This window comes from Solanum pennellii, chromosome 1 (assembly GCF_001406875.1).
Source record: "Solanum pennellii chromosome 1, SPENNV200".
Classification (NCBI taxonomy): domain Eukaryota; kingdom Viridiplantae; phylum Streptophyta; class Magnoliopsida; order Solanales; family Solanaceae; genus Solanum; species Solanum pennellii.
Window position 1 is genome coordinate 1199138 of NC_028637.1, and position 13007 is coordinate 1212144.

A 13007-nucleotide genomic window follows, 5' to 3' on the forward strand; every position below is an offset into this window, starting at 1 on the left:
TGGGAGGGGTTGGGGGGTGGGGTGGCAAATCAAAATTTGGAATTTAACTATGAAAAAGGGGGGGACATGAGGTTGGTGAGGGGCCCACTTTCAAATATCGAGGTATGTTTATGGAAAGGCCCATATTTTTGGGTTATATTACTAATATGCCATTATCTTTGAATTATTTACCCAAAAGGTGAAAAAGGGTGAAATAAGGATTCAAAATATTTGAAATTATTTTTTAAAAAATAAGTGCTTATTTATTAAAAAACAAAATTCATGTCAAATATTAATTTAAAAAAAAAATTAAAAAGTTTTAATATTTAATTTATATTGTATATCATTGTCTTTCCAGAAGAGATAAGGCATTAGGTAATCTTTTCTGTCATCGATGGACTCCTATTCCCACTTCTTGAGAGTGAAAGTCACTTGACTGTAAGGAGAGGAGCGGCTGTGAAACGGCAATCCCCCCCCCCTTTCCGGCCAATCCTGTTAGATGAGCGGCAGTGTTGAAAGGTGCAGATCTTGGTCTTCTAGACCTTGCCTTTTCAGCTATTCTAGATGGAGCTCTGACGAGAGACCTATCTAGCCATGAGTTCCCCTGTGACATAAGCGCTCTTGGATGGGGTGGGCCATTCCATCAAATCTTTGAGAAGGGACCTAGTCTCGTATTTGATGGTCGGCGTGGCGATAGGCTTCGTTTCTACGATTGCCTTCCCAACCGTTGAAAGACTGAGCGAGAACGGTAAGGGGCGCACAAACAAAGAATGTCGTTCAAGAATTTTATCCTTAAAATTAATAACTTATTTTGAATGATCGACTTTTCAGCACAAATAATCTTACTATTACTATATATATTGTCTTCTTATCATAGTAAAGTTTACTTAATTATGTTTATTCATCTTACAAATTATTAGGTGAGACTTTCTCTTTTTAATGTACGTGTTATTGATATAATTGTTCTTTTTTATCTCTATGGCCACTTAAATTTCTTTTTATATATAAAAATTTATTGATTCCTCAAAGTTAGCAAAGGTACTCATATTCTTATTAATTAAATTTCCGTCATTTTTATAATTATTTGTTATAAATTCATTACGTATAATTCTAAAATATTTTTTATCCCTCTGTATCATATATTCTCAAATCTAAGTCAAAAATTTAACAAAAGCTTTAAATTTCAAGTTAAAATTATCGCTACTATTTAAATTTCCCATCATACATTACTAATCACATGCATAATTTTAAATTTTAAGCTTTAAGGAACCACTTGTTAAATAGAGGAGTTTGGTAGAAAACAAAATGACAAAGAATTAGAGATGAAATGAATTATTTTTTAAAAATTAAAAAGACTTAATATGAGCAACTTTTTTTTTTTTTTATTCACTTTATTAGAATCTTGGTTCAAAAAGAAAAAAAGAAAAAATACTTTATTGTTTACACTTTTTTTAAAAGTCAAAAAGTTTAGGATATCTTTTGCTTATATGAATATATATGTAAGTTGTATACTCTATCTTTGCTTAGTCATTGTATATATCTTCAAAATTAAAGTGTTTTACAAATTATTATATTTTTCATTAACATTTATTGCCTACTAATTGTATTGGTTGAAATGTCTTAATCACTACTAGAATCTTCATTCAAACTTTAATCACATGGTTAACACAACACTATATATATATATATAAAAAAAATTATCCTAGTCATTTGGATGGATTACTTATATATCTACCACTATAATAGTTATTTGATGATAACTAGCAAATATAATTATGATTAATATTGTATTATCATCTCGTATTTGTTATCTGCTTAAAAGTCGACTAATGCAGATTAATATTTGGAAGTCCATTTGAGTTGAGGTGACGATTCAATTTTCAATACTTGAACATGAAACGTGTGATTAAAGATAATAATATCACCATAATCTCAGTAATAATTGCTCGCTCAGTTAATATATTTACACTTGATACTCGACTAATTTATACACATCTTATAATTTCACTTTAAAGATAAAATATATTTTTTTTTATCAAATACTATTCAAAGATAATTACATACAAACTTAATTAACAAATATGGCCAAAAAAAACATCCTACTTCCAAGCCTCTATTTGGCAATTTTAGTACTTTATGGCTATACAATTATTTTATAATGTACATATTATATAAGATGTGGCTCTTAATATTGATTTTATTAAGGCAATACTATAAGTATCAATAAAAATTACCATGTAATGATCTTTTAGATTGTATTCGTAACACAAAATTATTTATAATATCAGTGTATATAACTTAAGCTCTTTACAAGATATCTGTTTCATCTTGTATTCATATATTTATATTTATTTAAACTTTAATTATTATTAAACGATAACCCAAAAAATAATAATTAAAGAGCCCAATAAGAAGATAAATAGAAAGAACAAAAAAAATAATTGAGGCTATTTATGTAATAAAGTGGAAAAGTGTGGTGCTCAATAAAACTTCTATTATTCAAAATTCAAAAAGGTAAATTAATTATTATTATTTTATCTTTTACATAACAAATTTTGATAAATTTAATTATTATTATTTTATCTTTTACATAACAAATAGGTAGATTAGTAAATAAAATCTTTAGACCATTATGCCCTCACTTTATCTACATAATTTCACCCACCGTTTCCCCTCGAAATATAAAATAAATCAAAATTATAAATCAAACTTAAAATATTGAAAAATAGAAAAAAAATTAATAATTGAGATTTGGATTCAAGTCGTTAAAGAAAACATTTGAAAGTTGAAGTCAAAATTTAGATATGAAAAAAAAACAAATTAAAATTTTACGAGCGAAAAAATAAAAAATAGACTAAAAATACGTTTATAATTAGTAAATCAAAGTTTAAAGTTGAAATACGAGTTAAACTTATAGATACATATTCATATAAATATTATTTTAATTTTTTTTTTAAATATCCCAAACAATTTTTATTAATTTATTGCAAAAAAGAATTATAATGGATATATATATATATGTGTGAATATAAGATAAGTATGGGGTAATTTAGTCATTTACTCATTAGATCCCAGGATAATTGTCGGTTTTATGTTATTTTCGAGGTGCTTTTTTTTGCATGTTATATTGTGGGGCCCACAAATACAGCATTTAGTGCTAACTTAAGGACAAAATTTACCCTCATAAGGTTCAAATTCAAATATAAATTCCGTTACGAGGCAGAGTGTTGATTATTCAAAAACTTAATATTCGGAAGATATTAATAGTGAAAATAAGTATGTTAAGATGAATATGTAGTATGTTCGGAAAAATAGGATTATGAACAAAGTTATTCAGGATAAGATGAGAATAGCCTTTATGATGAATAAGATGAGAAAAACGACGACTGGAGATACTTTAGATATGTGAACTTCGGAAGATGCATAAATGTCTTAGTGAAGAGCCATGAGCACAAGAAAAGGTAGAAATAAATTAAAGTAGTCTTGACACATTAATAGCTTACTGAGCATATCACTCTAGATAAAAAGATAAGATTATCGAGAATTATGGTAGAATGATGTTAGCAAATAGTTGAACGCTGTTTACTTTTCTTAACAAAGTACTGCTATTATTACCTCCCTATTATATTGTTATGGTGTTGTTTTAGTTGCTTCTCAATTATCGTATTATTTATTATCATCATTCTTCTTTCTACTTTATTGATCTGGTCCAACATGATTTATTTGCTTTATCTGTCCGATCTTTTATATGCTTTTATTTGTGTCTTATAAAAACAACTTCTCTATTTTTCATAAAGTACTGATAAAAATCTATATATGCAAAGTTAATTATGAGGCGGCTAAACTTTAAAGACTTTGTAAATTTTGATTGTTTTTAAATATATATCCTCAAACGGGTCATTTACAAGAATAACCTTAAAGGTGGATAATTTTTCAAACTTTTAACCTCGTTCGTTTTATGGACAAAATTTTCAGTATAACAAGATTTTAACTTCAAAAACAATTTTTTTACGACGTAAGTGAAAATATAAAAATTCAAGATCACCCATTTTTCGAAATAATGACTATTTTGTGCACTTGGTCCTTTAAATATTAGTCTGGCCCATCACAATAACTTGAACAAAAGCCCAAATAAATAAATATACAACTAGTATTTCCTCTCTAAAGTCATTTTCGATATACAAAATTAAATGTAACAAAGTATTACCATATTCGTGTTGGATAGATTCACTAAGAGAGGTAAGTCACTTTGTATCAAGAAGTATGAGGAATTGAATAAGAGATATGTAATTAAAGATGAATAAATTTCAATGATCGTAATATAGATTGTCTAACTTGATATCTTAATTTTCGTGTTGAATTGTTTATTTTAAAAAAATTATTACTTATTTTTCATATTGAATTGTTATCTTTGATGGGTTTTACAAGGTTTTAAGAAGCTAAAGGATGAATAGATTCCTTGATCCTAACATGCTAAGTATGATAAGAGGACACTCACATAACAAAATGAACTGAACATGTAAACTAAGACGTGTCGTTACTTTTCTAACAATTTAAAAAACGCTCTTAAAAGACATGAATTTCATAAGCACGCTCAAGTAAAAATCGAACAACAATTTTTCCATATGTTTGGATGACTCGTGCTCTAATGTCATTGGCTTGAAGTCATGTGTGAAACTTAAGTAGTTTGGAGTTCGCACATTTTTATACATTGCTAAATCGAAAATTCGCGATTCATATATTTATACATGCTCATTTAAATGATCAATGAACCTTTTTTTTTTCGATTAACATCTATAAACTTGTGATTTAAATTAAATACTAATGTACTAAGAGGAATATCACAAAAACTCAAAAAAATTGAAAGATGAAAGTACTCCAAATTATTAAAACTTTATTTCGAATGCAAAATAATTTTTCTAATAGAAGTAATTGTTTGAAAGCAATAGAGGCAGCCGGCCGTTGAAAAAGTTAAGGTTTTGGCCTGCCAAAACAATTAGACAAATATATTCAGCTTCATAGGTGTAGTACAAAGGGCTAATATTGTTGTATAACTTGTAGATGAAAGTGACTTATTTGTTAGCTTCTATTTGTCTTCTCTTCATTCATTTCTTTCCCTCCATTTGCTGCCTAGTGTAAAGTTTTTGTTGGTTTTATGTAGGAAAGTCCTATTCCCTTTTATTTGTATCAAAGAAAATTAGAGATTCTTTGTGTGTTTTGTTTGATTTATGGGAGGGATTTTGATAGAACATTAAAAAATGCTACTTTCTTTTTCACAGCTATGTTGTAAGGTTTTAGTCAAATTGTGTTTCTTGATTATGTATTTGGTGGATTTTATGTGTTTTTCTTGTTTGGTTCACGGAGTCTGGAACATTAAAAAAGTTGAAAGGTAATTACTTTATCTCAATTGTTCCTTAAGATTTTGATCATATTTTTGTTTCTTGATTATGTATTTGGTGATTTTTTTGTATTTTTCTTATTTTATTTATGAGGTGGAAGATAAAACAAGCTGATAGATACTTCTTTTTACGGTTGTTCATTAAGATTTTGCTCGTATTTGTGTGTCTATTAACATTCTTGTTGGGGTTTTATGTAACTTTTTTGTTTGGTCTATGGATAGAACATAAAACAAGCTAAAGTCGAAAGTTATTTCCTTTTACCATGGTTCATTAAGGTTTGCTCATATTTGTGTGTCTAATGACGTTCTTCGTTTTATTTTTTTATGATCTTAAAATATATATAAATATATCTACTAAAATATTTTTAATCTTGTATTCTTAAAATTATTATGTGGAAGTCAAATTTAAAAATTGATCCAAAAAAAGAAACATTGTTTAAAGTTTCAAAACAAATTAAAATATTCTTTGTTTTTTGTTTGTTAAAAAAAGCTTAAGATAATTTTATTATTATAAAAAAAATTTAGGCCTAGGGCATATGCCTCATTTTTAAAGGGTATTGAGCCACCTTGTGGGTTAGAAGATTAAAAAAATGCTGAAATGTACTTTTTTCACAGTTATTCTTCAAAGAGTCGTTTGGTATGTGGGATAAGGATAATCACGCCGATAAAATTTGGGATTAACTTAATGTCATGTTTGGTTGAGGTATTAGTAATCGCGGGATTATTTTATTCCTCCATTTCTACTCATAAATCCCATGGGATATCCTTGCTTATCTCATCTCGCGTACCAAATGACTTATAAGATTTGATCATATTTGTGTTTTTTTTTATCATCAACTTTTTGTTCTTGGAGTGTATGTTGCGTAGTTGGAGTCATTTTTCTTTTTTTGATAATCGTGATGTTTAGGCTAGTTTATGCGATTTCCACTGGGGGCATGTGCGACCTCTAACTAGCATAGGTGCCAATTAACTATACACACAAGGCTTGGAAAGATTGGAAAAAATCACCTAGCTTTGAGAATTGAACGCGATACCTCATGGTTTTCAACTCACGTCATTAATCACTAAACCACTAGGCCACACTCTTGGGTGCCTGCGTTGCATAGTTGGAGTATTGACATAGGATTATTTGGTTTTGATTGGTAGAGATATGATTTTACATTTTAGAAGTTAATATATAACAATAGTTGAATTTACAGTAAAATATTTATCAATATTTAATGGATTTTTTAATACATATAGTGCAAAAACTACTGAGTTCACGTGAACCGACAAGTTATACTGCATATTTGCCTCTGTTCATGGTTTGCTCATGTTTTTGTTTTTTGAGTAAATCTGTTTTTGTTTTTGGTTGGTAGGTTGCATAATTAGAGTATTTACTTCATTGGAAGATTGATAAAGTTGATGTTTTCAATGTTCTAATGTTGACATGTTCATTCATTTATTTCGTTTTGCCTTTGTTTTTGATCTCTTTTAAGTTGTCAATGCTCGTTTTGTGAAACTTTAAGTTTTTATTCACATATAAGGCTCCGATCTCCTCTAGTTACCCATATATGTTGAAATACTTGATCGGAAGCTAGAGCATCACGTTTTCCCCTGTGTGTTTTGGATGTGTGCGTTTGGCGAGAAAAATGAATATTGAGGATTCATATAGCTGACTCCAACTTAATTGAATCTGTGAATGTAGTTATAATAATAGTTGTTATGTGTTTGTTTCTTCTTTTTTTCGGGAGCATGTAAAGTATTGGTTGATATTAATCGACATTGAACAATCTCTTTTCTTGGATTTCGTTTAGGTGATCTGATATACTAATCTGAGAGAAGATGGCTATGTCACTCGAGGACCTCCTCGCGAAGGAAGGATTCAATAAGAAGATATCAAAAACGACGCCTAGAGCTTCATCTGATATTCGATGCCATGACTTGAAAAGTAAGCACAAAATAGGCTCTTACGATATATCATCAAACGTTAAGAGAATAAGCATTAGTTCTTTTGATGAGTTTTTATCTGCTGAGGGTTCTCAAAACAATGAGATAGTTGAGGTCGAAGAGAGAAATGATTCGAGATACAACCGTATATACTCAAATCGAACTTACAGAAATGAGAGCAGCAGTGCTGAGGAAAACACAGAAAAATGTCTCGATAAATCTAGTAAAGTTGGTTATCAGAAACATATGGAACGACTCGAGACCTCAAACAGCAGATCAACTAGAAGTTCAGTAACCAGCAAAAGTACCGATGAAACTACGAGCCTAAGGAAATGTGAGATTGAGCACACCAGAGCTATTCCTGCTCTTGATGAACTTGCTATTCAGGCTGTAATCTCTATCTTGAGCGGGCATATAAAACGTTTTCTCGTAGATGAGGATTTCAGGACATCACTTCGTCACAATAGCTTTGCGTCGTTAAATTTTATTGGATTTGAAGAAGGTTTGAATACTGAAAGCAAGATCATAGCCACTCTTGAACAAGCTATAGAAACAGCAGAAAGAGCTGCAGAGGATTTTGCAAGTGAGAAAGAGCTTAAGAAAGCCTCATTGCAGCTTAGTGTAATCACAGGGTTGAATTCAGATGGTAAATTTACGTCTGGAATTCCCAATTCTAAATTGGCAGCTTGTGCACATTTGTATCTCAGTGTCATATATAAGATACAGAACAAGGACCGTATCGCTGCAAAACATCTCCTTCAAGTTTTCTGCGATTCGCCCTTTCAAGCAAGGACTAGTTTGTTGCCTGATTTGTGGAATCGTGTGTTTCTTCCTCATCTTTCACATTTGAAGGTGTGGCATGATTCAGAAGCTAATTTTCTTCGTGATCTACGTAACAAGTCAAGGAAACTGAACCTGCTTGACAAATTGTACACTGAAAATCTGGACAAAGGTACTTATCTGTTTGCAGTTTACTACAAGGATTGGCTAACCGAAGGGGCTGAGATTCCGTTAGTTCCTTCTATTCAAATTCCTTCAAAATCTGTTTCGCGTCAAGGTTCCTTTAGCAACTTAAATAGTAGTGTTGGCGGTTTTTCACCTCAGCCTGTTGTCAGCAAAAAGTTGTATGATGAAGTATTCCGTCGATCACATATACTAGGAGCTGAATCAGAAGAAAGTTATGAAATTAGTGTGAGGAATCCTGCTACGTTGACGTACTCAGCTGAAGTGATTAAGTGAAATAGATCGAGATGCTGAGCCTGGTGCGACCGTTGATTCAGTAAGTGTTGAATACATAACTTCAAAGAACTTGGATCAATATGTCACTACAACAAAAATGACCATTTTAATTCTTAATTGTCGCTGAATATGTATTCTTAGTGCCAATTGTCACTCTTTGCATATGTCCCTAAAGTCTTTAGAGACATTGGTTCTAATGGCACTTAGCTAATGCCGGTAAAGACTTTAGCACTCTTTATTAGTATCAGTATTCAATGTCGCTAAAAGTTGTTTTTGTTGTAGTGTGTGTAAATTGTTGGTTAAAATCCTGGCTAAGTTTCTGCAACATGGTCCATTTAAGACTATAAATAGGGGATGTTTAAATGATGTAGATACTTTAGCTCTTGTATTCCAACTTACCCTTTGGATTCTTCAAAATCTATTTTGTAAAACAACTTTGTGAATACTTTTAAATTTCACACTACAAGTTTCCTACGAAGTTTTATACTAATCCCCAAGAAAATCCTTATGTAATTCACAGTTTTCTTATAGTGTCAGTCACTTGCATGTCATTGTTCTTTGAGCTATTGATGTTATTTCTTAAATGCTCCATTTAGGTGTGGCTGCACTTCATAACTTAAGCTCTTATGAAGTCACTATGACAATGTTATTTAACTTGAAATGGATGATAAACAGTCTTGTCAAAGTTATTTTCTCCATTTTGATGAAAATTGTGTTATGATAATCAAACACCAGAATATGACTTTCGTCCTCCGAACAACCTCAATATATTTAATTTTTTTTTGATGGCTATGCTGTCTGGATCAACTATCGCGTACCTCAACTAGTTCTATGGGACACCTGCCACCTCCTTATTTTGTCAAGTATTTCCTCCCTAGCTGGCTTTTACCAAATGACACCTTCATGTTTGAAATTATTAGGACCATGTTATGTTCAAAACATAAAAGGCACATTAAAGACAACTTTTCTCAAGGGGTTTGGTATAGTGTGGCAATAATGCTCTCAAATTTGTTTTGTTAAGAAGTAAGAGAATATGTGACTCTTAAAATGGTTTATAACCTATCTTACTTAGACTCTTTAAAAATGTCAGTTGACGTGTTAGATTTTCGAAAAGTATAATGTATTTTTAGAGAATTTAACACGGCTCTTCAAATATTGTCGCATTGGATGCATGCTTGTTGAGTCCTCAAAAGTAGTACATTTTTGAAGTATTCGGACATGGATCTAATAGTTGACAACATTTTCGAAAAGTCTGGACCACATGGACTTTTTTTACTTTCACATTTGTTGATTTCTATCAATTTGATTCTAAGATCCTTGCTCTTAGAATGTAGGGTCTCATTGATGATGATGGATGAGGATTTTGCTGGTCCACTAGAAAGCCTTGCTGAAGTTACATGGACAAGAAAAGAGCTTTATGCCATTATTTACCGCGCTATGAAGGAACGGTAAAGTTGTTTCTGCTTAATTTATAGGTCACAGGTTGAAATCGTAGAATCAAAGACGTACTAAAGATTGTCTTAGAGTAGCCTTTCTACATTATATCTCCTTACAATGTAACCCTACATGAGTGCAAGATATTTTATGCATCAGACTGCTCTGTAAATCATGTGAATAAATAATATATCCGTTTTAGATTCGGAGTGATTCAGATTCACGCTACAGATGACCATCGAAAGAGGAACCATTCCTTATCATGATTTTTTAAAACTCGAACTCGAAACTTTAGTCACATGAATTGTCTGAATTACTAATTCTGAAACTGTATGAATATTTTATAATCTTTTATAGTATTAAATTCATTATATTGTCTTGTCAAAAGAAAAAATTAACATTTTCTTGTAGTTGTCAAGTATTAATGTCTAGTATTAGAAAACATATAGAATTTTTTTTTTATGAATCATCTTTTTATCTTATCTTATATTATAATAAGAAATAAAATAATAGAAAAAAAAAAGAGAGTCACATCATTAAAGAAACTAAAATTTTCGCTAAAAAATGTTTGATGGTTCTATTGATATATATTTTGATTAAATTAGTAAAAAAATTTAAAAAGTCGCAATGTTTTTATATGGTAGATTAGAAAATTTCTCACTATTTCAGTTAGAAACGATTTTTCATTATATATTTTTTCAATGAGCTGATTAGATAAAAAAAAAGAATGAAATAAATCATGTTTTAGCATAATTTTTCATTGACTTGTTGTGGAGGAAGGGATAGTGTTGGATTTTTTTACTTTTTGAGTTTTGAATCACATTTTTAAATTTTTTTTATGAGTTCTCATAGATTTTTTTATATATCAACTTACTTTAATATTTTGTATTAAGTGAACTTGCCAAGAAAATAACAATACATTATATTATCTTGTGAAACAAAGAAATTGTCTTCTTGTCCTTCTCAAGTATTATTGTGAAATAATAGCTTGATTTTTAAATTCATTTAAAAAAGAATATTTTTTGTTTTGAATAATTCTTCAGTTATAATTTTTTCACACTGTATATTTAAAATTATATGATTAAATGACATTTTAGTACATTTTGCTTGGCTAGTCTCCTTTTCGAGCCGAGGCCCCCTAATGGTTGGTCAAATTTTTCGGCTTAATATCTTGCACCTCGCGTTCATGATATTTGCACTCAATTATTCCCTAGAGACATGATTGAATAAGCAGGTCCATTCAGCGTGCTTTTTTAATCACAAGATTTAAAATTTTCTTGAATTCTGTGTCAAATTAAAATATGACGAATATAGTGAGATCAATGAAGTGATAACTTTATTTTTTCTTTATTGTTTCTTGAAATAGAAGTGAAAAAATAATGAAAAACGTATATGTTGCATTCGATAGTGTGACCTAACAATCAGATGAGTGAATATTATATTTATCCCTATTAATTTGTGATACAAAGTTTTATACGAAATTTAAAAAGAAAATAATATAAAACATTTCCGCCAATTGCATAGTTTGATTAAGTAAAAAAGAGTTTTTGAATAATATATTATAATTTTTGTATTGATTATATCGTTTTTTTTTTATGAACTAATAAAGAAATAATATCAAGTAAAATGAAATGAAACAATAGAATAATAGATTAAGGATTTTGATAGATATGCCAAATTATATTAGTAGTACTTAAACCCAAAATTACGCACAATTAATGTACTCTTATAAAGAGTAATTACTAATTAGCATCAAATTATTTATTACATGATTGAAATTAAGCAGCTTAATCAAACACTTCAATTTTAATCCTTGGATAGCTTAATCACCTGAAATTGTGAATTAAAATAAAAATATCATTAGTATTAGGGCAAATTATAAATACAAGAATTTATTTCACAAATTCGAAAAAAAAATTAATTAAAATTTCATAAAGAGAAATATATAAGAAAAAATATCAAAACGACTATCTAAATAATGAATTTATAAACTAGTGGTATACATATATTTATATAAATAACTAATAAAATCGATGACAATCATTCAATTGATATAAAGTTAATGATTAAGATTTAAGATTAACATCCCTAAATTTGTAAATAGGTCACAATATTTAGCTAAAAAATCATTTCAAAATATTTGTCGGTTTAGTAAAATTAAGAAACTAAATATATGATTATAACTCAAATAATAATACACCTTATAAAAATGATTTTAGATAATAAATCGTGAACGAGTTTATCAAAATCTTTAAAGATAAGTAGGTAAAATGATGAATGAGTGTATCATGCACTTTTTCAATTTAAATGAGATCACATTTACTTGCTTCAAAACGCGTGTAGTCAAGCACTCTTCCAACTCAGACATTTTAATGTCACAGGCCCAGACAACGATCATAGCATTTTATAATATTGTATTTTGGTGATTTTCAGGGTTTAGCTGACAAAGTCATAAGTACAATCTTTCAACTTATAAACGATGTCAAATATAAAGGTCTCTCAAATCATGATTTTGATAAATTTTAAATAATAGATACGTAAAAATGATAACTTACTTGTACGCTCTTACAAGGGCTATCGATATCACAATAAGTATCAAGAGTTATCAAGACTTGATTATCCAAATCCTCAGCATAATTATAGCAAGGGCAACTAGTCCCAAGTGTACTCTTAAATATGGGACAACATTCATCAATTAAAGTTGTGTTAAACATGCATGTTTTTATCTTTTCTTGGTCACTAGCCAAGCAACTTGTTGGTGAGGGTGGAGGGGATGGTGTTGGTGGTGGGGGCGGTGACGGGCACCACGGCCATTCGATTGGCCAACATGGAATTAAGTCATTCATGTTATTGTTTACGTTCATAACGACTTCTCTAGCCATGACCACTTGATGGAAACTACAAAATAAAATTGTAGCCATCATTAACATTATAAACATCTTCATGATTTCACTTATTTTTTAGTGATTAATGATTTGTGTCCTATAGTAAAGATATAATGATTGATATATATATATATATATATATA

General features: G+C 29.7%; 1 protein-coding gene across 1 annotated transcript; it reads left to right on the top strand.

The window, feature by feature from the left end:
• Nucleotides 1-5022: 5022 nt before the first annotated feature.
• On the top strand, nt 5023-8870 carry LOC107026658 (putative E3 ubiquitin-protein ligase LIN-2). The gene is made up of 2 exons (XM_015227706.2): nt 5023-5368; nt 7174-8870. Exon 2 carries the CDS (start codon nt 7202-7204, stop codon nt 8543-8545), a length of 1344 nt encoding a protein of 447 aa, XP_015083192.1. The 5' UTR covers nt 5023-5368; nt 7174-7201; the 3' UTR covers nt 8546-8870.
• The last annotated feature ends 4137 nt before the right edge of the window (nt 8871-13007 follow it).

Bases quoted from the DNA above. Each gene is read 5' to 3' on its own strand.
- LOC107026658 (XM_015227706.2), top strand. From the start codon at position 7,202: ATGGCTATGTCACTCGAGGACCTCCTCGCGAAGGAAGGATTCAATAAG.